The sequence below is a fragment of the Ranitomeya imitator genome, chromosome 4, assembly GCF_032444005.1.
Source record: "Ranitomeya imitator isolate aRanImi1 chromosome 4, aRanImi1.pri, whole genome shotgun sequence".
Lineage (NCBI taxonomy): Eukaryota > Metazoa > Chordata > Amphibia > Anura > Dendrobatidae > Ranitomeya > Ranitomeya imitator.
Window position 1 is genome coordinate 141,865,505 of NC_091285.1, and position 24,692 is coordinate 141,890,196.

The following is a 24,692-nucleotide window of genomic DNA, read 5'->3' on the forward strand; positions in this document are numbered from 1 at the left end:
TTTTTAATTTTTCCCTAACTAAGGGGGTGATGAAGGGGGGTTTGATTTACCTTTATAGCGGGTTTTTTAGCGGATTTTCATGATTGGCAGCCGTCACACACTGAAAGACGCTTTTTATTGCAAAAAATATTTTTTGCGTTACCACATTTTGAGAGCTATAATTTTTCTTTATTTTGGTCCACAGAGTCATGTGAGGTCTTGTTTTTTGCGGGACGAGTTGACGTTTTTATTGGTAACATTTTCGGGCATGTGACATTTTTTGATCGCTTTTTATTCCAATTTTTGTGAGGCAGAATGACCAAAAACCAGCTATTCATGAATTTCTTTTGGGGGAGGCGTTTATACCGTTCCGCGTTTGGTAAAATTGATAAAGCAGTTTTATTCTTCGGGTCAGTACGATTACAGCGACACCTCATTTATATCATTTTTTTATGTTTTGGCGCTTTTATACGATAAAAACTATTTTATAGAAAAAATAATTATTTTGGCATCGCTTTATTCTGAGGACTATAACTTTTTTATTTTTTTGCTGATGATACTGTATGGCGGCTCGTTTTTTGCGGGACAAGATGACGTTTTCAGCGGTACCATGGTTATTTATATCTGTCTTTTTGATCGTGTGTTATTCCACTTTTTGTTCGGCGGTATGATAATAAAGCGTTGTTTTTTGCCTCGTTTTTTTTTCTTACGGTGTTTACTGAAGGGGTTAACTAGTGGGCCAGTTTTATAGGTCGGGTCGTTACGGACGCGGCGATACTAGATATGTGTACTTTTATTGTTTTGTTTTTTTATTTAGATAAAGAAATGTATTTATGGGAATAATATATATTTTTTTTTCATTATTTTGGAATATTTTTTTTTATTTTTTATTACACATTTGAAAATTTTTTTTTTTACTTTTTTATTTTGTCCCAGGGGGGGACATCACAGATCAGTGATCTGACAGTGTGCACAGCACTCTGTCAGATCACCGATCTGATAGCAGTGCAGGCTGCTTCACAGTGCCTGCTCTGAGCAGGCTCTGTGAAGCCACCTCCCTCCCTGCAGGACCTGGATCCGCGGCCATCTTGGATCCGGGGCTCGAGCAGGGAGGGAGGGAGGTAAGACCCTCGCAGCAACGCGATCACATCGCGTTGCTGCGGGGGGCTCAGGGAAGCCCGAAGGGAGCCCCCTCCCTGCGCGGTGCTTCCCTGCACCGCCGGCACATCGCGATCATCTTTGATCGCGGTGTGCCAGGGGTTAATGTGCCGGGGGCGGTCCGTGACCGCTCCTGGCACATAGTGCCGGATGTCAGCTGCGATAGGCAGCTGACACCCGGCCGCGATCGGCCGCGCTCCCCCCGTGAGCGCCGCCGATCGCGCTGGATGTACTATCCCGTCCATGGTCATAGGGGCCCACCCAACATGAACGGGATAGTACGTCCGATGTCAGAAAGGGGTTAAAACCCCGGCCAAAACAAAAACTAGGTTTGCACCGTGTGGGGTGTGTTCTGCTTGCATACACACCACTTTTAAGAAAAAGAGGCAACTAACATTTTCAAATGTGGATAAAACAAAAGTGTTTATTATTAGAGACTATATATCCTGCAACTCAAAGGGTGTTATTTATATTATACAATGTCCGTGTAAGAATCTCTATGTGGGCCGTACAAAACGGCATCTCAGCATACGCTTAAAGGAGCACGGTAAGAACATTTTAAAAGGTTTTATGGGACACCCCCTCTCACGCCATTTTAAAGAAAAACACAGACAGTCCTTAAAAGACATCCGTTTTTGTGGTATTCAGATGGTACACTAAAGTTGGAGGGGGGGTGATTTTATCAAACAAATGTCCAGGAGGGAGTCCGCATGGATCTTTATGCTGGATTTTCTGGCCCCTAACGGCCTTAATCATGAGCTGGAGCGATATGCCTTTTAATTGTATCCAGTATAGACGAATAGTATAAGATCCCTGCCATGTACATTTAAATATATGTTCATGAATGTGTGCATGTAAATAGACGCATATAAATATATACAGTCTCCCCTTTTATTCGTCTCTTTTTTACTCCTCCTTTTTATCCCGTTGTAATAATACTATACTCCGTTTGCCACTGGTTGCTAAATAAACAACCGGTATAAGTTTTATTACAAATTAATTTTATTTTAATTTAATGTAATCTGTATTTTTTATATATATCTTTTTCTCTTTTAATCCCACTTTTAATCTTATTTAATAAAATTATGTTTTTATAAAAATATGAACACACAACTAACTTGAGGTCCATTGCAATATGGGCAGCACATTTAATATCCCTGGTCATCACAGAGCTAATAGGACAATTTGGTATGCGAAGGGTTAATATGAAGAGGCGGAGATAGTGACCAAGGGCAATATAAGCGGAATCGCACGTAGGGGTCCGTAACCCTGATGAAGAGGTGCGATCCACTTCGAAACGCATTGGTTAATTTTGACTCCCCTGTGTTTCCATAAGACCAGTGACGTCACTCTTAGGTTGAGCGGACGAGCAGCATCGGCCATCTTTTTTTCCTCCTCGTGTAACCAGGGATGCTACCGGCCAGGGCGCCTCTGGCTCTGCACTTCATGGCACTTCCTCTGCACCTTACGCTCAGTCCTACGAGCGGTACAGGAACCACACATACCCGTCCAGCTCCATACAGAATCATAAGCACCAGCTATCTACTCTGCGAAAGACGGGGCATCCTCACGCAGCACCTTACCTATCTCCTCTAAAGGTATGTGAGACGGGATGTATATTAACCAGGTTGTGATTCTTTAATTAAATCACCAATTAAACCCTCATAAGGAAGGTTCAATGTAAAGAAATCCCTGAGTGTGGCTGACTGGTTCTTTCTTTAGCCTATTATCTATTCATGCACTTTCGTTTGTAACTAGTCAAACCACCAGTTCCTGACCAAAATCCTCCATAGCGGTATTTTTAACAATCACTTTTCATGTAAATATATTCGACAGAGGCCAGCACAGCTTCTGTTTAAAATACCAGCTGCTTTTTCTTTATCCTTTCTCCCCTTTTGACACAAACACATTCAGCGCCAGTGTGGTTTATTGGTGAATAATATAAGCAGACTTAAAAGTCATCATTTTCAGCAGCACATCGACCTGATTAATCAGGCTCTGTTATGCTCAGAACAATGCCAGCCTATACACACTGAACAATCTATTGGAGATTTTTCAGTGTTGATTGGTTAGTGCCGTCTGCCTGTGTAAACAGGCTTTAAACCCCTTAACGCTCACCAATACAACTTTAAATGGCGGCAGTTAAGGGTACTTATTCTACAGTGCCACTTATTAATGGTGCTGAAGAGTAAGGTTATAGCACTCCCAGCGTCGGAAAATCTCCAGGGTCTTGGCTACCGGGGGTAGGCGAGACCACAGAGAACATGATTCAGGTGGGTTGTTACCGTCTCCAGTGTTGTGATTGCCATTTTTCACTGAATAACGGCAACTGCAAAAAAGTTAGATTTCCCATTTGTTTATCTCTCCTTTGATATGATCTAGCATACCAGAGAAGAGAAAAATTGGGTCCCCCGAGCCCCCCCCGGTACTTCCGGCATCCCCTGGTTCCTCCGACTCTGTGCCTCAGCCAGCAGCATCTTGTTTTGGGAAAGAAAATTGTAGGTGCATGTGCAGTGCACAAACCAAGATCTACCAGCCGGCACCCAACAACAATAAAAGATCTTTCCTATTGGTTCATTTTGATCACTGTGATAGACCCTATTATAGTGATGAAAATAAAAAAAATAGCAAATCAAATAGTTTATCACCCCCTTTGTTAGGTAAAAATTAAAAAAAATATATATTTTTCAATTTTCCCTTTAGGGTTAGGGTTGGGGTTAGAGCTAGGGTTAGGGCTGGGGCTAGGGTTAGGGTTGGGGCTAGGGTTAGGGTTGGGGTTAGAACTAAGGTTAGGGTTGGGCTAGGGTTAGGGTTGGGGCTTGGATTAGAGCTAGGGTTAGGTTTTTTCTTGGGTTGGGGCTAGGGTTATGGTTGGGGCTAGGGTTAGGGTTGGGCAAGGGTGAGGGTTGGGGCTAAGGTTAGGTTTGGGACTAGTGTTGGGGTTAGGGTTGTGTTGGGTTTATGGTTGTGTTGGGGCTAGGGTTGTGGTGCTGGGGTTAAGGTGGTGTTGTAGTTAGGGTGGTGTTGGGGTTGCGATTAGGGTTAGGGGTGTGTTGAGTTAAGGGTAAGGGTTGGGTTAGGGCCGTGTTAGGGTTGGAGTTAGAATTAGGGGGTTTCCACTGTTTAGGTACATCAGGGGTCTCCAAATGCGACATGGTACCCGCAATTTATTCCAATTTTGCATTTAAAAAGTCAAACGGTGCTCCCTCCCTTCTGAGCCCTGCCATGCGCCCAAACAGTAGCTTTCCCCCACATTCGGGGTATCGGCTTACTCAGGAGAAATTGCACAACTAATTTTGTGGTCTATTTTCTCCTGATACCCTTGTGAAAATAAATAAGTTAGGTTCCAAAGTAATTTTTTTGTGAAAAAAGTAAAATTTACATTTTTTCCTTCCACATTGCCTTAATTCTCGTGAAGCACATAAAGGGTTAATAAACTTCTTGAATGTGGTTTTACGCACCTTGAGGGGTGCAGTTTTGGGTATTTTCTGTTATATTGACCCCTAAACTCACTTCAGATGTGAGGTGGTCCCTAAAAAAATGGTTTTGTAAATTTTGTTGGAAAAACTAGAAATCGCTGGTCAACTTTTAACCCTTATAACGTCCTAATAAAAAAATTATGTTTCCAAAATTGTGCCGATGTAAAGTAAACATGTGGGAAATGTTATTTATTAACTATTTGGTGCCATATGATTCTCTGATTTAAGGGCACAAAAATTAAAAATTGCTATATTTTCAACATTTTTGCCAAACTTCTGTTTTTTTCAGAAATAAACGCAAGTCATATCGAAGAAATTTTACCACTATCATGAAGTATAATATGTCACGAAAAATGAGTGGGGTCTGTTGAAGCTCTCCAGAGCTATAAATTGGCTCTGTTACTAAGGGGTTAAACAACCACCGATTCGTAAATATCATGTAAACGTAACCCCAGACTGAAAAGCCCCTTTAATGGTTTCAGCTTTTGCATATACAGTAAATTCTGTCTGCTAAGTAGATTATGCTTAAACTGCTACTTAGGATAGAACCTGCTCAATATTCTTACCATATATAGGATTGCTATAAGAGTGAGCCATGATATATACTAGTGATTGCAACCCTCTTATCTCATTCATCTATAGAAACCATTATAAATGTAATCCAGTCCTATATCTGTAATCAATTTCAGTACTTACGTAATTGTGCTTCTAAAGTCTTACAATTACACAATGCAAAGCCACAAGGCAGTCATGTATGGTTAAAGAAATGTACAACATAAACCACAATAAAGCCATGCAGTCTTCTGATGATCAATTTCGGCTGTCAATTATCACTAAAACAGGCATGAATAATCCAGTATGGTAACTGGTAATGTATGCAGATTAAGTGCAGTACACATAATTAACCATCTCCATTTCAGCACAGCTATGGGCGTAGCAAAATCAGTTACTTCAGAATTGTTTTATATAAAATAATGATCTTAAAAGACTTGTTTGGGTTGCAAATCCAACTGCAGGATCATTATCACATCGGTAAGACTACTACAACTGTTAAGTCAAAATTTCTCTTTAGTGTGATAAATATAATTCATATGTATCATTCATGTCCAGCTCGTTGTTCACATAAGATCTACCCTGAATCCATTTATCGGCTTAAAATTACATTTTGTTTAAAAGGCACCCTCCCCAACAGGGTGGTGGAAAAGCAACAAAGAATTATTACCGGTAGGTAGTATGGTGATCTACTAGTGAGTTGTGAGGTCCCCTGTGTCCTGAACCAAAAGTCCCTGGTTTTTGTGTGGCCAGTCTTGAACCCGTTGTCCCTCGCCCTAGTGCGGCCGGTGCCTGAACCTCAACCCCTGGTCCGTGTATGGCCAGTATCTGAATCAGTATCCGAGACCCGTGTATCTGAGCTTGTGTCCATCTGTGTATCCAGATTGTCCTATCAATCTCTGAATCAGCCCTGTCTGAGACTCTATGTGAGTATCCGTTCTCCCGTGGATTCTGAATCTAGAAGTCTGAACTGAGCTGGCGTCCATGTCAGTAACAATTCTGCGGAAGATCCAGAACCTATTAGTCGAGATGGAGCCAGAGTCCTATCCATGTCTGCTGACCATTGAGTTCAGCAGCTGCAGTACAGGGGACTGCCAATGAGTGGTACCGGCAGCTAAGCCAGACTCCACCATCAGGAGCTCCAATGAACACCAAGTAGCCTCTTAGCTACTGATAAAATATATATTTTTTGTTCTCTTAGCTGCTTAGGGTTCACACTGCGTTATGGTGGTACGTTTAACGGACTACGTTACACTGCGGCATAACGCGGTGTAACGTAGTCTGTTAACGCCGCCATAGACTGCAATGTCGGACGCATCGCTAGCGCACGCCCACAATGGGCGTGTGCTAGCGATGTGCCGTCATTTGAGTGACGGACCTGAGACGCGGGCTGCAGCGTTTCCAGGTCCATCACTGCTAGCGCAGATGGAGCTAGCAGATGCTCCATCTGTGCTAGCGCTGTGCAAAGTCGGCACTTGCATTAGCGCAGTCCGTTTAACGTATGCGTTGAACGGACTGCACTAACGCAATGTGAACCTAGCCTTAGCTATGCCTCTCCTAGTTAAGCCCGACTCTGTAGCACAGTGGGTTCACAGTGGGGTCAGCAGCTGCAGTATCGGGGACTGCCTAGGAGTGCTACCTCTCAGCTACCTGCAGCTCAAGCCTGACTCCACCATCATAAATATGTTTGGGATTGTTAAAATTGCCACATTATTTCAGTCACAGCACATTTAATGAGGAGGAAACATTTATCGGGATATTAGTAGAGTGATGCTAAGACACTTGATGACCTTCATCAGAACATAACTGATCTGACCAGATAATGAAACTCTGACTCATTTCCGACTCCAACAATTTGTGTGACATGTGGCTGGCAACATTTCCTTTTGTGTAATATGCTTGTGCATCATAATGACTTTTTTTAAGTATCTGACAACAAAAGGGGAAATTACATAATTGCAAAATTAATTAACACTTGTGAAATTTCACATCAGCAATGGTATAATGTTCTGAAGGGAACACCTTAAAGGGAACCTGTCATGTGAAAAAATGCTAGTAACCTGCAGATATGGGGTTAATCTGCAAATTAACAGCATTCTCAGCCTGCCCAGCACCCGCACATAGACCCCCACTGCCGGGATGAAATTAATTTTATTCCCCCTAATAGCGTTTGGGTTTTAGTCCCAGGGCAGGTTCCATCCAAGCTATTACTGCGCCCACTGCACTGACTGACAGCAGGATTTGCATCAGGGCTGGCTGTCAGTCGATACTGAGGGAGTGGTTACAGCCGCCTCTCTCTATACGCAGAGCATTAACTGAACCCAGCCTTGTGACTGAATCCTGAACGCTGCTGGGAGGGCAGTAAATAAAATTAATGTCCTCCCAGTAGCGGGAGTCTAAGTGCAGACACCAGGAAGGTTCACAATGCAGATTAAGCCAATATCTGCCAGTTAATAGCATTTTTTTAGCTTTAAAGGGAAACTTTCACATCTGATAACACTAACAGGTATAGGGTAAATCTGCAGGTTGATAGTATTATGAATATCCCCAGCCTACATACTGAAAGTACGGCACCCTGGAGCCACCAACTTTCAGTCATACATAATATAATCAGTGTAGCAAAAAATAAGACAAAATGTGTGTGTAAGGTGAATGATGACATAAATGTAAGGTGACACAAAATAAATATACAAAGTATAACTGAAATATATGAAAAAAATAAAAATTAAAGTCCTGAAGCATAATACTGTATATAAAAATATATTGTGTATATAAATACATTAATAAATAAAGTGTAAGGTGAAACAGTCCCACTTGGAGTAATCCTTGAATATTTCTTCTTTCACCCATATATATTTTTCAAAAAGAAGACCCCCAAAGATGAACGAGAAGAAATCCAGAACGAGGCGCCCACCACAGGTAAGAGGTACACGGGAATATTCTCAATGCAAAAACCCAATAGGTATAGTCTGTACAAAATTCAACACCACTTTGCTCTGAAATAATTGTATAACATGTGGTGGGTGTTTGGTGCCATTTTTCAGGTTTCCCACTTTTTAATAACTTTGGCTGTGTTTTTGATGCTTTTCTGTTAATAAAATGTTGTGCTTTTTATTATTATCGTTTCTTGTGTACATTTTTTACTTTCTGATTCTATTGCATTGTACTGAACCCTATACATGTTCTTTTAGTTTGGCACTCTGTTTGTATTTTTTGACATTTTTGGACCTTGGTTATTTTGATGCCTTAATTTTTGACCCAACTTCCATTATATTATATACAAATTGATACAGTCCAAAGTATAAAAAATTTAAAAAGATTGTTCCCCTTTAGGGGAAATTATTTTTCTTCCTTAAATGCATGGATTGGCTACAAATTTTTTTTTGTAATTGGGTTTAAAAAAAAAAGTTGCACTGTTTGCCTTCTATAGCCTCTGAGTTGCCCTGAGCTCATTCTCACTGTCCAATAGGAGAGTTTCTAACCTTTTTAGCTGTCTTTTTGGCGCTGGATTATAATACTTCCTAGATTCTGTTGCCTTACTTTAGAATACCAGTCTTAACGAATCCAAATACCTTCAACTAAGAATGTACCAGCATTTCTTCCAGTATAGCTGATTTATGACCAAAGACCACATAAAAGTTGAATGTGCAAGGAACAAACAACCGGTAAAAGCAAAAAGATGCAAATTTTTTCATGAAACCCATTTGCAAAAAAATGATATTTAGCCCCAAAGTCATACATTTAAAAAAAAATGTCAACATAGGTGGCTAAAGATGTGTCCACACATTACAGATTTATAGTGAACACAGATCACATCCTAAATGTCTGAGAGATGGAATCCTCACGTTAGGACCTACAATCTTTTTAGAAAAAAAGTAAGTCCCAATCACAAACCCTATTTAGCAGACAAGGCTTGTCTGTCTCCATAACTTAATGAGGGCACCACGCACGTGCGCCGCCATCTCTCCATTTCATCTCCCATGTGCTTTGGCCTGTCACACAGGAGTGAGGTGCCCCAACCTAACAGAAATGTGTAATATTTTGGGTGGGGATGGTTGTATCTCTATTTACGGAGACCCATAACTTTTGTCTCTGTTGGAAATTGTTTCTCCGGTGTCAAACTGTAGTTTTGTACCGTTTAGGATCATTTTTAATGCTTCTCATTTGGGAGGTTGCTAAAATACTTTTTGAAGAATTACTTTTATACTTTGGAAGGTAAAACTTTTACAGACTTGGTGAAACCAAATGTGCTGAAAAAATAAAAAAAAGTTGCTCTTTTATTTTCTCAATGGGAATTAAAGTTTTATAGGTTTTTTTATTTAAATATTTGTAAAATAGTTTATTTTTTTAGTTAAAGGCTATAAAAGCTAAAGGCAGTCAAGGCTATTATAAGCAGGTTCTATCTGTCAGCTGGCAACCACAGTCCATGGACCGGGCTCAGTCCTTGAGCCTGCTATGCATGCATTGCAACTAACATCTGCATATGGAACAGGCGTTCGGAAAGGTTTACAAAAGAGACTAATGTCTGGCAATTTATGGTTGTGTATCTATTGCATGATGCTGCAAGGCCCAGAACTGAACTCCTGCTTCCAGATATTCATAGTGTTTTTTTCAAGTACCACTAGGGGGAACACACTTACTGAGTTGCTGTAGAAAAATATTTAGAATTGAGAGTCCTCAGTGGTTGATACCTTTTAATGGCTAACTGAAAAGATGGTAACAAATTGCAAGCTTTCGAAAGCTTGCAATTTGTTACCATCTTTTCAGTTAGCCATTAAAAGGTATCAACCACTGAGGACTCTCAATTCTAAATATTTTTCTATCCACTGGCTAACACGGTACCAAGATATATTTCTTTCCTGAGTTGCTGTAAAAATTCATATGTACCGAGATCCCCCTGGTGGTGGGTGCAGGCAGTTAGTCCTAATCTGGTCATGTACTATGTAAAGAGAAAAGCAGGGATTTAGGCCTGTATAAGGCTATATACATAATACTTTTTTTATATAGAGCCCTTTGATTGAATGGTAGTTCCATGGTCTGCTCATGTATAATTCTGTAGAGAAGTAGTCAGATTTTTATTAAATATTCTTGCTTGCAAGAAAAACAAGTCCAGCCATAAGAAGACATTAGGGAAAACAATTCCAGTACTTACCTTTAGTAGAACGACATGCTTGTTACATAGTCCATATTTCTTCAATGTTGACTGCAAAGCTTCATGTATGGTCTTTGTATGCTTAGACACAATGCGCAAACTTTTATTCATGGGCTCAATCTGTAAACTAAAAATGTGCCAATTGTCAATTTACAGCACAAACAATTTTAACAAAAATGCGTGAATGAGTCTTTCCATATAATTTGCCCAAGTCACTTTTTTAGGCTGGATTGATTACTACGGAACACAAATTGGCAGCTCAGTAGGAGATGGCGCCCCCAGGGATCAGACATTTATCGCCTATTCTGTGTGTAGGTGATAAATATTTATTATGGGAAACCCCAATAAATTTGGAATAAATATTAGATATTTATTGGTGGAACTTGCGATATTGGTTGCTATCTGACAGAAGTACAATATCCATGGCAAAGCATTAAACTTGGGGTATGTGCACACGCTGCAGATTTTGCTGCAGATCCGCAGCGTTTCCGCAGATGTGTAAGCTATCCACCCCAAAGGCAATAATGCATCAGAGATGCAGGCTTTTAAACTATACACTGATAACAAGCTGGATGGTCTCTCTCCTCTTGAGTCTGTACGAGACAACATCCGTGGTTTCCATAAAGAATATCAAAGAATTTCACATTTTGATTCATCTGACCAGACAAGTTTTCTATTGTGCCTCAGTCCATTTTAAATTATATTTGGTCCAGAGATCAAGGAATATACTTGTCCACCGAACCACTTTCACCCTGTTTTTCATAAATACAACGCTGGCCTTAGATGTGTGTATTGGATCATTGTCATGTTGGAAAAGTGCATGTCTACCAATGGTATGAAGTGGTAGCATCTCTTTCAGTATAGAGCAGGACATCTGTAAACTCATGATACAATCTATAAAATGTAGCTCTCTGATACTAGCAGCAAATGATTGACAGGTCAAACCTGTTGCATTTTCAGATTGTTGGTTCGAACTGTCCACAGCTGCGCCTCTAAAGCTTAGGTTCTTACTAAGGAAAATAGCTGCCTCTAACATGCTGTGTGGTAGTGGGTTGTAATCTGGGCTACGGGCAGTAGATTGTAGAATTAAAACCCCCTCATTCTTGAGAATGGAAAGGATTTTTAATAAGAGCTGCAATTCTAACCATTAATGATGATGAGACCACCCTTTAATCAGACCAATAAGAAATTCATGTTGTCAGGTCACTTAGAAAACAATTGTCAGAGGATCCAGCTATTAAAGAAATTAGATTTGCTTTTGTGAAGACGCCATCAAACTGTTCAAGTAAAGAAATTGAACTTACTCAAAACTGATCCTGTTCTCCAACTTCACTTCTTGGTCAGTAAGAACGGTGCATTCCTGATCAAGGGCCAGTGCCTTCTGCAAGAACAACCCAGATACAGTATTGCAGTTAAAAGGATGCAGCAATGCAATAGGTCACAAATCACAATCCCAGGAGAGCCAACAGGTGGAGTTCAGAAATCTCCCTGCAGGACCAACCATTTAGCAACACCATATTTTCAGCTCTATCTTACTCTATTTCAATGGTGGACATATTGTATCATTGGAGAGAGAGGACCGCTTGTGCAGTCACACCCGGGTCCACTTCCACCTCCAAAGCAGCAAGGAGCTATTGTCAATTCAGAACTATTGAACTGAAAAGTGCCCACAGACTGTCCTTACACAGGGCTCTTTTCTGTCTGTGTCTGCCATTGCTCTATTACTATATATAACCTCTTCTTTGAGAGTACTTTCCCTCTAGATTCTAAAAGAACCTTCTCACACAAGTTTTGGGAGGCCATCTTAAAGAAGTTTTGTTGCATATCCTGTATAACACTGAAATGCTGAAATACTAGACTTGGCACACATCAGGAGGCTTATAAAAATGGGACGAGCTCCTCACTCCTCAAGTCCCCAGCTCCAACTACCTAACTCCTCCCTCTAGTTTCCATCACAATGACATAACTGTCACTCTCTCCACCCACACTTTCTACCTTGTCCCTCCCTGGCCTGGAGAGGTTTAATGTTGGGTGCTAGTGTGTGGGTACTGAGTAGTGTACCCTCCTTACCCGAGAGCGGAGTACCACACCTCTGGCTGAGGTGTAGTACCTCTGTGGTTACTGGACCCTCAGGGGCACCACACAAGCACTAGAATGCTTTCTGCATCTGTCACAGCCAACACTACATTTATCCGGTATACAGCTAGGGACATATAATGTCCCTAGCCATACTTACTAGTCCATGAATCACTACCTGCTCTTCTTCCAAACTGCACACATCACTAGGATGGCCTTCACTCAATGTGGGGTCTAGGAACTCATCATCCTCCATATCATCTTTCACCCACTCCTCATGCCTGCTCTCCATACTGGCCTGCACGCACTGCAGAAAAACACTGCAGTTGAAAACTGTGTTTTATCATCCTCTGAGATGTGCTGCAGTGCTCCAATGACAATGTGCACTAGCCCCCTCTTGTACTTATCCTCCAACATATTAAGTGGTGGGCATCAATGCACTCAGTTTCTTCCACTTCTGGGGTAGGGCCAGGCAAATAGGCCAAGGAACCCCAGCCAGCCAACTTATCAAAAAGCAGAAGAGACTGCTACATGACTTGGGGCACAGACTGATTGGCTGATTTGCAAGGGGGTGAGGTGGAAGCTGAATAACCATGAACTTCAGGTACCAATCTGCACTTTCTACAGGAGACGATATAGAAGATAATGCAAAGGAACTGGAGGCACTCCCAACCATCCAATCTAACACTGTTTCAACATGATCTGGCCTCACCATTTGTGTAGTGGTACTTGGCCCTACAAAATGTCACAGAACATCCTGTTGCCTCCATGAACCAGAAGAAGATGCTTCCTTTAGGCAAATAGCAGGCACAGAATGACCACATCCTCTCCCTGCAGCAGCTACGCCACCAACAACATCAGCAGCTGCACCAGAGGCACCACGCCACTAGATGTCCAGCACAAATCCTGAAATTTACAGTTTGAGTTCGCTCATCTGTACTCAGCGCCGGTGTTAGGGGCAGTCAGACCAGGCAGCTGCCAAGGGACCCTGCTCCTCCAGGGGCCCCCAGTCAGTGGCCACTATGGGGTCCCCGAGCAAGAGGGGCCCAGCGCCACCCCCTCCCCACATAGTGCATTCAACTTATCAGCATCATAGATGTCAATAAAGTTGAAAGCAGTGATGGAGGATAGAGCGTCATGTTACGCTCCCTCTCCCTTAACTCCCCCTCTGCCTCTGACTCAGTGTGTTTCAGCAGTGGAGCTGATGAGACGCTCTGCAGAAGTCAGCAGCTGGGGAACAAGGAGGAGAGGTAAGTATTGTGTGTGTGTCTTCTGCACGAAACTGTGTGGGGGACTGCACTATACTGTGTGGGGGGCTGCATTGTACTGTGTGTGGGGACTGCACTATACTGTGTGTGGGGACTACACTATACTGTGTGGGAAGATTGCACTATACTGTCTGTGGGGGGACTGCACTATACTGTGTGTGTGGGAGGCTGCATTATACTGTGTGTGGGCAGGGCTGGCATTATGGGCAGGCAGCCACCAAGGGCCCCTGCTACTCCAGGGACCCCCAGCCAGTTGCCACTATGGAGCCCCTGAGTAAGATGGGCCCCACGCTGCCCCCTCCTCACATCGTGCATTCAACTTATCAGCATTATAGATACTGATAAAGTTGGAAGCACTGATGGAGGAGAGAGCATCATGTGATGCTCCCTCTCCTTTCTCTCCCCCTCTGACTCAGCATGTTTTCAGCAGTGGAGCTGATGAGATGCTGAGACGCTCTGCAGAATTCAAAGCAGCTGGGGAATGAGGAAGAGAAGTATTGTGTGTGTCTGTGACTGCTACACTATACTGTGTGTGGGGGGACTACTATACTGTCTGTGTATGGATGCTGCACTATACTGTGTGAGTGGGGGCTGCACTATACTGTGTGGGAGTACAGCACTATACTGTGTGTGTGAAGAGACTGCACTATACTGTGTGTGGGGGACTGCACTATACTGTGTGGGGTCTACATTATACTGTGTGGGGCTGCACTATACTGTGTGTGTGTTTGTGGGCTGCATTATACTGTGTGTTGGGCTGCATTATACTCTGAGGAGGCTGCTTTATACTCTAGGGGGCTGCATTATACTGTGTGTGGGGGGCTGCAATATACTCTGAGGGCGCTGCATTATACTCTGAGGGCACTGCATTATATTGTGTGTGGGGGCTGCATTATACCATGTATGAGTGCTCCACTGTGTGTGTGGGTGCTGCACTATACTGTGTGTGGGGGGATGCACTATACTGTGCGTGTATTTGTGGGTCTGCATTATACTGTGTGTAGTGCTGCATTATACTGTAAGGGGGCTGCTTTACAGTCGGGGGCTTGCATTATACTCTGAAGGGGCTGCATTATACTCTGACGGGCTGCGTTATACTGTGTGTGGGGGCAGCATTATACTCTTGGGTGGCTGCATTATACTCTGAGGGTGCTGCATTATATACTGAGTGCTCTGCATTATACTGCATGTGTGTGGGGGGCTGAATTATACTGTGTGTGGGGCTGCACTATACTGTGTGTGGGGTACTGCCCTATACTGTGTGTGTGTTTGTGGGGAACTGCATTATACCGTGTGTAGGGTTGCATTACACTCTGATGGGGCTGCTTTATACTCTGTGGGGCCTGCATTATACTCCAAGGGGGCTGCTTTATACTATGGATGGGCTGCATTATACTGTGTGTGTGGGGGGCTGCATTATACTGTGTGTGTGGGGGGGCTGAATTATACTGTGTGTGGGAGCTGCACTGTGTGTGGGTGCTGCACAATACTGTGTGTGTGTTTGTGGGGGACTGCATTATACTGTATGTCAGGCTGCATTATACTCTGAGGGGGCTGCTTTATACTTTACAGGGCTGCATTAGATTGTGGGGGGTGTGGTGCTGCATTATACTTTTGGGGGGCTGCATTATACTCTGAAGACACTGCATTATGCCTTGAGGGTGCTGCATCATACTGTGTGTGTGTGGGGGGGCTGCATTATACTGTGTGTGGGGGGCTGCATTATACTCTGAGGAGGCTGCTTTATACTCTGGGGGCTGCATTATACTGTGTGTGGGGATGCATTATACTCTTAGGGGGCTGCATTATACTGTGTGGGGGGGCTGCATTATAGTGTGGGTGAAGGGGGCTGCATTATATTGTGTCTGTTTGTGGAGAGGGCTGAATTATTCTGTACAGGGGTGGGGCCTACATTATACTATTATACTGTGTGCGCGAGGCTGCATTATACTGTGTGTGTGCGGGCTGCATTATACTCTGAGGGAGCTGCATTATACTCTGAGGGAGCTGCATTATACTTTGAGGGGGGCTGAATTATGCTTTATGAGGGTACTACATTATAGTCTATGAGGGGGACTGCAGTATACTCTGAGGGGGCTGCAGTATACTTTGAGCGGGGGGCAGAATACTCTATCAAGGACCATGGGAAGTGCTATGTACTATATGGAACCTGCATTATACTGGATCAAGGACTATCTATACCAATCATTCTTCCTCAGCCGGAGTAAGGCTAGGTGCACACGGTCAGTAAATGATGCGGGTTGGACGTTGCATACTTGTGCAGTATCCTGATGTTACAGCATAGTGGATGGCATTTCAAGAAATCTCATGCTCACTATGCGTGCACAGATGCCCGCAGCTCACCCGCAGAGATGGACATGTGGCACATCTCTCCAGACCGCTGCATGTCAATTTATCTTTTTTTTGTCTCCGCAAGATAAATTTCACCTGTACAATGTATTGGACGCGGTGAATCCACATGGTTCAATGAATACATGTGGATTCACCTGCGTTCAATAGCGGGCAGCGCTTTGGGTGCAGCGGACATGTGCTGCGTCCAAAGCGCTGCCAATTACTGAATGTGGGAAAATACCCTAAAGAGGCCGGGAAACAAGCGTTAAACAACTTCACTATTATCCATTGCTCTCGTTTAGCGGCCTTGAACTTAGCTCTTGTAAATACAACAGAAATATTTCTGTGTGATGGTGCAATATGTGAACATTTGTGGCCCCACTTTAAACTTTTGCCCAGATTTCATGTGGACAGCGCATTGACAGCACACGGATGAAAAGTAGAAAATGGGACCGATTATTTATACGCAAGTGTGAGCGAACCCTTAGAGATGCCGCATTGGGGATGCATTTTTAAATATTGGCATAGAAAGTCTTCCAGATTTAAGGCGGATCAGATTGTGTCTAGTCACAATTCCTTTCATGTTCTCCTTCATGCTAATTGTTCAGTCTGGCGAATTAGATTTCTCATTTTCTATATAAAAAAAATAGTTAAAAAAATTCTCCCCACAGTTCAATTCAAACACTAAATGGTGACAAGTGAGAGGTATCTTTGAGTGTTTATTCATTCCTATTAAACTGTTATCGTTAACTTTGATGACCACATTCTTTTCTGAGGTATTTTCAAGATGTAATACTTCAATCCAATAAACATATGTCCATATTTTATTTTTTTTCTGAATTAGGCCTAAAATGGGGTTACCTTTACCAAAAATCTATATATATAATTGTCTAAGGGTCATTTCCGTCTGTCTGTCCTTCTGTCTGTCATGGATATTCATTGGTCGCAGCCTCTGTCAGTCATGGAAATCCAAGTCGCTGATTGGTCGTGGCAAAACAGCCATGACCAATCAGCGATGGGCACTGTCTGGAAGAAAATGGCCGCTCCTTCCTCCCTGCAGTCAGTGCCCGGCGTCCGCATACTCCCCTCCGGTCAGCGCTCACACAGGGTTAATGGCAGGGTTGACCGCGGTTTAACGCACTCGGTTAATGCTGCTATTAACCCTGTATGACCAACTTTTAACTATTCATGCTGCCTAAGCAGCATGAATAGTAAAAATATCTAATGTTAAAAATAATAACAAAAATAAAAAATAGTTACATTCTCACCCTCCGGCTGGACCCCGGATCGAAGCGGCTGGTTACAGATGCTCCTCACGACGCCCCGATGACCGTTGCATGCATTGCGGTCTCGCAAGATGATGATGATGACGTGCGGTCTCGTGAGACCGCTACGTCATCATCTTGCGAGACCGCAATGCAAGCTTCAGACCAGAGCGAGCGACGAGCATCTGTAATCGGCCGCTTTGATCCAGGGTCCACCCGGAGGGTGAGTATGTAACTATTTTTTATTCTAATTCTTTTTTTTTTAACATACTACGTGACTGCCCAATATACTATGTGACTGGGCAGTATACTACGTGGCTCTGTGCTGTATACTACGTGACTCTGTGCTGTATACTACGTGGCTCTGTGCTGTATACTACGTGGCTCTGTGCTGTATACTACGTGGCTCTGTGCTGTATACTACGTGGCTCTGTGCTGTAAACTACGTGGCTCTGTGCTGTATACTATGTGGCTCTGTGCTGTATACTATGTGACTGGGCAATATACTACGTGGCGGGGCAATATACTATGGGTCTGTGCTGTATACTACGTCGCTGTGCAATATACTACGTAGCTGGGCAATATACTACGTGGCATGGCAATATACTATGTGACTTGGCAATATACTATGTGGCTGGGCAATATACTACTTGTCGCAATATACTACTTAGCTGGGCAATATACTACGTGGCTGGGCAATATACTACGTGACTGGGCAATATACTACGTGGCTCTGTGCTGTATACTACGTCGCTGTGCAATATACTACGTAGCTGGGCAATATACTACATGATTGGGCAATATACTACGTGGCTCTGTGCTGTATACTACGTCGCTGTGCAATATACTACGTAGCTGGGCAATATACTACGTGGCTGGGCAATATACTACGTGACTGGGCAATATACTACGTGACTGGGCAATATACTACGTGACTGGGCATTGGGCAATATACTACATGGCTCTGTGCTGTATACTACGTCGCTGTGCAATATACTACGTAGCTGGGCAATATACTACGTGACTGGGCAATATACTACGTGGCTGTGCAATATACTAAGTGGCTGGGCAATATACTGCTCACACAGGGTTAATGGCAGCATTAACGGACCACGTTATGCCGCGGTGTAATGCACTCCGTTAATGCTGCTATTAACTCGGTGTGACTAACTTTTTACTATTGATGCTGCCTATGCAGCGTCAATAGTAAAAAGATCTAATGTTAAAAATAATTAAAAAAAGTAAAAAATAGTTATATACTCACCGTCCGTCGGCCCCCGGATCCAGAACAGGCCTTTCCCGCTCCTCGCGACGCTCCAGTAACCGCTCCATGCATTGCGATCTCACGCGATGATGACGTAGCGGTCTCACGAGATCACTACGTCATCATCTCGCGAGACTGCAATGCACTCTTGGGACCGGAGTGCGAGGAGCATCGGTAAATGCTTCGCCTGGATTCGGGGGCCAACAGAGGGTGAGTATATAACTATTTTTTATTTTAGTTCTTTTTTTAACAGGGATATGATTCCCACATTGCTATACACTATGTGGGCTGTGCTATATACTACGTCGGCTGTGAAATATACTACGTGGGCTGTGCAATATACTATGTGGGCTGTGCAATATACTACGTGGGCTGTGCAATATACTATGTGGGCTGTGGAATATACTACGTGGCTGTGCAATATACTACGTGGCTGTACAATATACTACGTGGGCTGTGCTATATACTACGTGGCTGTGTTATACACTACATGGGCTGTTATATACTACGTGGGCTGTGCAATATACTATGTGGGCTGTGGAATATACTACGTGGCTGTGCAATATACTACGTGGCTGTGCAATATACTACGTGGGCTGTGCTATATACTACGTGGCTGTGTTATACACTACTTGGGCTGTGTTATATACTGCGTGCGTGGGCTGTTATAAACTATGTGAGCTGTGTTATATGCTACGTGGGCTGTTATAAACTACGTGGCTGTGCTATATGCTATGTGGGCTGTTATACACTCCGTGGGCTGTGCTATATACTCCGTGGGCTGTGCTATACACTACGTGGCTGTGCTATGTACTATGTGGCTGTGCATTATACTACATGGCTGTGCTATATACTACGTGGCTGTGCTATGTACTATGTGGCTGTGCTATATACTATGTGGCCGGCCGCAAACAATCAGTGACAGGTGGAGTCCAGCCGCGAATTGGCGCGGGATTTGAACCACGCTTCGCTAATTGGTCGCGGTTGGCCGAATCCTGTGTATTCAATGTATTATTCTAAAATCTTCATAAATAAATTACATACATATTCTAGAATACCCGATGCGTTAGAATCGGGCTACCATCTAGTTTCGTTAATAAAGTGGCTTTTTAATATCAATATTATTTCACTTAAAAATATTGCATGAGATAACTAAGTGCTTTTAGCCTATGTCTAGTTTTCAGGGACGGCTTACAAAGCCAAGCTTTCCTTGGATTCTCTGAAAGAAGCGACACTTTGCCTTCAGCTTCTCAATGATTTTTATGTTTTCCTCTAAAGTCAGTGGAGTCCACATAAGTCTTTGGACATGGCAGTAACAAATTACATTGCAGACTTCTTTGGCCTTTATTGAATTCAGCAGAAACAGAGAAATCATGCCTCATTTTGGCAGTTAAACTGACCACAAGATGGTGGATTTCATCTTTGCAATATAGAAGTACTTTATGTATGACAGAATTATTCTATAGTCAATTTGCTATTAGCAAACATAGCTGTGATGAGAAGACGGTAGATTCTATTTTCTTGTCCCAAATAAATTTGAAATTAATATATTTTTACATAATTTATATGTTCCATGAAAAGTCCAGTTATCTTGAGAATTTATTTTTTTAAGTGGTTTATCTTTTATAATCTTAATTACTTACAAAGAAAAAGTCCTTATTTCATCCTCTTTATGTTTCACTAGTTTTTATTTTGAGAAAACTGTGTGACAGCCATTACTAAGCATATGGAATACATAGTGGATGCTTTCCTGAAACGGAAAGTACTTGCAAGCAGCATAATACAAAGAATAGCAGGTTTAACCAGAATCCTTTGCAGTAGGCAGAGCTATGCAAATCATCTCTTTCCACCCCTGTCTAATCCACAGCGCTTGGAACCGCCAAGCGTGCAATGCTGCGGATTAGTTTCTAAATTTACACAGCCAACCAATTCCTACCTGTGGACACGTGTTTCGGGCTTTAGGCCCTCATCAGCACAGGGCTGGAATTGGTTGGCTGTATGGAGTGGGGCTCGGTGAGCAAGCGATACATACATGCTAGCCACCTTAGGGAGAGACCCAAGTTGGGCTAAATGTAGCGGGACGAAAGAGACCGAAAAGCCCTCTACTTAAAGGAAATACATAGTGGATGCTTTCCTGAAACGGAAAGTACTTGCAAGCAGCATAATACAAAGAATAGCAGGTTTACCCAGAATCCTTTGCAGTAGGCAGAGCTATGCAAATCATCTCTTTCAAGCTTGCAAGTACTTTCCGTTTCAGGAAAGCATCCACTATGTATTTCCTTTAAGTAGAGGGCTTTTCGGTCTCTTTCGTCCCGCTACATTTAGCCCAACTTGGGTCTCTCCCTAAGGTGGCTAGCATGTATGTATCGCTTGCTCACCGAGCCCCACTCCATACAGCCAACCAATTCCAGCCCTGTGCTGATGAGGGCCTAAAGCCCGAAACACGTGTCCACAGGTAGGAATTGGTTGGCTGTGTAAATTTAGAAACTAATCCGCAGCATTGCACGCTTGGCGGTTCCAAGCGCTGTGGATTAGACAGGGGTGGAAAGAGATGATTTGCATAGCTCTGCCTACTGCAAAGGATTCTGGGTAAACATGCTATTCTTTGTATTATGCTGCTTGCAAGTACTTTCCGTTTCAGGAAAGCATCCACTATGTATTTCCTTTAAGTAGAGGGCTTTTCGGTCTCTTTCGTCCCGCTACATTTAGCCCAACTTGGGTCTCTCCCTAAGGTGGCTAGCATGTATGTATCGCTTGCTCACCGAGCCCCACTCCATACAGCCAACCAATTCCAGCCCTGTGCTGATGAGGGCCTAAAGCCCGAAACACGTGTCCACAGGTAGGAATTGGTTGGCTGTGTAAATTTAGAAACTAATCCGCAGCATTGCACGCTTGGCGGTTCCAAGCGCTGTGGATTAGACAGGGGTGGAAAGAGATGATTTGCATAGCTCTGCCTACTGCAAAGGATTCTGGGTAAACCTGCTATTCTTTGTATTATGCTGCTTGCAAGTACTTTCCGTTTCAGGAAAGCATCCACTATGTATTTCCTTTAAGTAGAGGGCTTTTCGGTCTCTTTCGTCCCGCTACATTTAGCCCAACTTGGGTCTCTCCCTAAGGTGGCTAGCATGTATGTATCGCTTGCTCACCGAGCCCCACTCCATACAGCCAACCAATTCCAGCCCTGTGCTGATGAGGGCCTAAAGCCCGAAACACGTGTCCACAGGTAGGAATTGGTTGGCTGTGTAAATTTAGAAACTAATCCGCAGCATTGCACGCTTGGCGGTTCCAAGCGCTGTGGATTAGACAGGGGTGGAAAGAGATGATTTGCATAGCTCTGCCTACTGCAAAGGATTCTGGGTAAACCTGCTATTCTTTGTATTATGCTGCTTGCAAGTACTTTCCGTTTCAGGAAAGCATCCACTATGTATTTCCTTTAAGTAGAGGGCTTTTCGGTCTCTTTCGTCCCGCTACATTTAGCCCAACTTGGGTCTCTCCCTAAGGTGGCTAGCATGTATGTAAGCATATGGACTGATTTACTGACTGGTAAATTTGACACTACATAATGAAGACACCATTCACCTCCTTTGTTCATTGCAAGGACTATAAACCGCAAGGTTCGAAACACGTCTGCCCTCATACTTCTTCCCACATTGGGGGTTGTGACTTCTGTATGGATTAATTTTAAGAATGTTTCAATATAATTACTAAACAAAGATTTTATGGGACTAGTTGAGCTGGATCATACCTTTTTCGCTCGACTGACACAAAGTTTGGTTTTCACAAAATTGCAGCTTCAGATTTTACATTAACAATTTGCATTAACGCTAGATTGTTATCAAGCTTTATTATAACTGCAAAACATATTGCATTCATTACTTGCTATGAAAATTAACTAAATCACAAAAAAAATATTTCCACTGATTTGAAGTTTTGCCACAAAATGATTCATGATTTCAGTGATCTTCTTATGTCTGAAGAAAGTATTATCGAGGACAAGGCAGCTGATGTCCCTGTTATGCTGATTAAATTATTAGAGCAGACTCATGGCACAGCTATGACAGCAGTACAATTTCATTTGGAGAAATACAGAGCATATGCTACACCTTTGAAATGGTTTATTTTGCTGTCACTTGATTACCTTTTGAAACATAACTATTTCATGTTCCAATCGAAATTTCCGTTTACACTTCTCTCATTCTATGTATGTTTATTTGGTTAATAATAATTGCCTTGATATATGAATCTGATAAAACAAGTGGAGTATGACGCCCTAAAAAAAAAATCAGGAACTATGAATTTTAATAAAAAAGTATACAAAATTTTATTGAACAAATATACAGACAAAACAAGTAAAAAAGTTCAGTTATAATAATGGTTAAATAGTGATGGCACATAGGACAAAAAACCGCAGCACCTACCAACCTTGTGTTGCCAAAAATGGTGCTGCACTCGAAAGGCATGATCAAAAAGTACACTGTATAGTGTTATGGCACTTCAATTAAACTCTCCCAGGAAACACTGAAACATTACCCACAACAATGTGTGAATATAGTCAGACAATTCTGGCCAATATCTCAAAGGATATTAATACCGATGGTGCCCAAATAATGCAGAAACTAGCCTGAACACAAGTAAAACATGTGTCAACTAGGATAAAGTGCCAAGTGTCTATAGAAAGTGCTATTCATAGTGTTAACCCATGTGGGACATGGATGGGATGCGTGCGCTGTCCTAAAACCCAACACACGTTTCGCGCTGATGGCTTCTTTGGGGGGGCTTGTGTGTGTCGCTGTGTATAGGCGGGCCATAGATACTCCCTTCACACCTGATTTGTAATTGCCACCACTCTATGGAATGCATGGGGGGCAGGTCCCGGACCGCACCACAGCACTTCCAGCCATCCCCGTGTCGAAGCAGGTCAAGGAAAAGTTTCCTGTGACATCAGATGCACTGAGCTAATTGGATGCCTTCCGGGGTGTGGGCGAAACCATAACACACCGTGCATGCGTGGACTGTGGTGGCCATCTTGGATGATGGAACAAGTGTGGGCAGCACCGTGAGTACTAAAGGAGGCATCTATAATACAATTACAATATAATATAGACAAAAGTAATATGTCAAAAAGCACACATAATACTGCGGTGGATCCAGGTTGGAAGAAATTAGTCGTCGATGATCACATAAGTCATCCAATATCCAGCCTGGTCACCGTAATGCCTATGTATGCAATCCTGGGCTGATGGTATAGAGGGGCATCCAGGCACACTCCTCAATATATAGAGCACTTCATCGATAGAAATCCAACTATACATACTGAATATAAATAAGAAAAGAATAAAAATAAAATTAATAACAACAGCAACAGATTAAAAAACAAGAGAAACAGAAAGGGAACACTGCGCCAGTGATTAGGAATAGGTGTAAAAGAACACGAGAGATATTAGAAAAAAACCTCTGAAACCTAGGTGCCGAATATTATAGAAAGGGTACAAATGAATGTTTCTCGTCCAACCCATGGGGCAACAGTGACACTCCAGCTGAGCCAGGAATTTTTTTAAATCACCACCTCTAGTGCCACAATGCACCCTGTCGATAACTAATGTCTTGAGTGCATCCAGGTCGCAATTTTGGCACAGTATTATGTGTGCTTTTTGACATATTACTTTTGTCTATATTATATTGTAATTGTTTTATAGATGCCTCCTTTAGTACTCACGGTGCTACCCACACTTGTTCCATCATACAATATGGCCGCTGCGGTGCACGCATGCACGGTGTGTTCTGGTTTCGCCCACACCCCAGAAGGCATCCAATTGGCTTGGTGCAGGTCATCTGACATCACAGGAAACTTTTCCTTGACCTGCTCCAAAGCCGGGATGGCAGGAAGTGCTGTGTTGCGGTCCGGGACCCACCCCCATGCGTTCCATAGAGCAGCAGCAATTACAAATCAGGTATGAAGGGAGTATTTATGGCCCGCCTATACACAGCAATACACGCAAGCCCCCCGAAGAAGCCATCAGCGCGAAACGTGCGTTGGGTTTTAGGACAGCGCACGCATCCCATCCATGTTCCACATGGGTAAGCACTATGAATAGCACTTTCTATAGACACTTGGCACTTTATCCTAGTTGACACATGTTTTACTTG

At 42.9% G+C, this 24,692-nt stretch overlaps 1 protein-coding gene and 1 long non-coding RNA gene across 3 annotated transcripts in view; one reads left to right on the forward strand and one right to left on the reverse strand.

Moving 5' to 3' along the window:
* Positions 1-8,088, forward strand: part of LOC138675604 (uncharacterized) — a 43,092-nt gene extending 35,004 nt beyond the window's left edge. The window contains exon 3 of the long non-coding RNA XR_011320696.1: positions 8,036-8,088. This is a non-coding gene — a long non-coding RNA (uncharacterized lncRNA). The remainder of the gene's footprint in view (positions 1-8,035) is intronic.
* Positions 1-24,692, reverse strand: part of RGS14 (regulator of G protein signaling 14) — a 270,621-nt gene that overhangs the window by 29,625 nt on the left and 216,304 nt on the right. For both annotated transcript variants that reach the window (XM_069763976.1, XM_069763975.1), the window contains 2 exons: positions 11,625-11,701; positions 10,321-10,447 (listed from right to left, as the gene is read on the reverse strand). In XM_069763976.1, the coding sequence (XP_069620077.1) occupies positions 10,321-10,447; positions 11,625-11,701 (204 nt within the window). The remainder of the gene's footprint in view (positions 1-10,320; positions 10,448-11,624; positions 11,702-24,692) is intronic.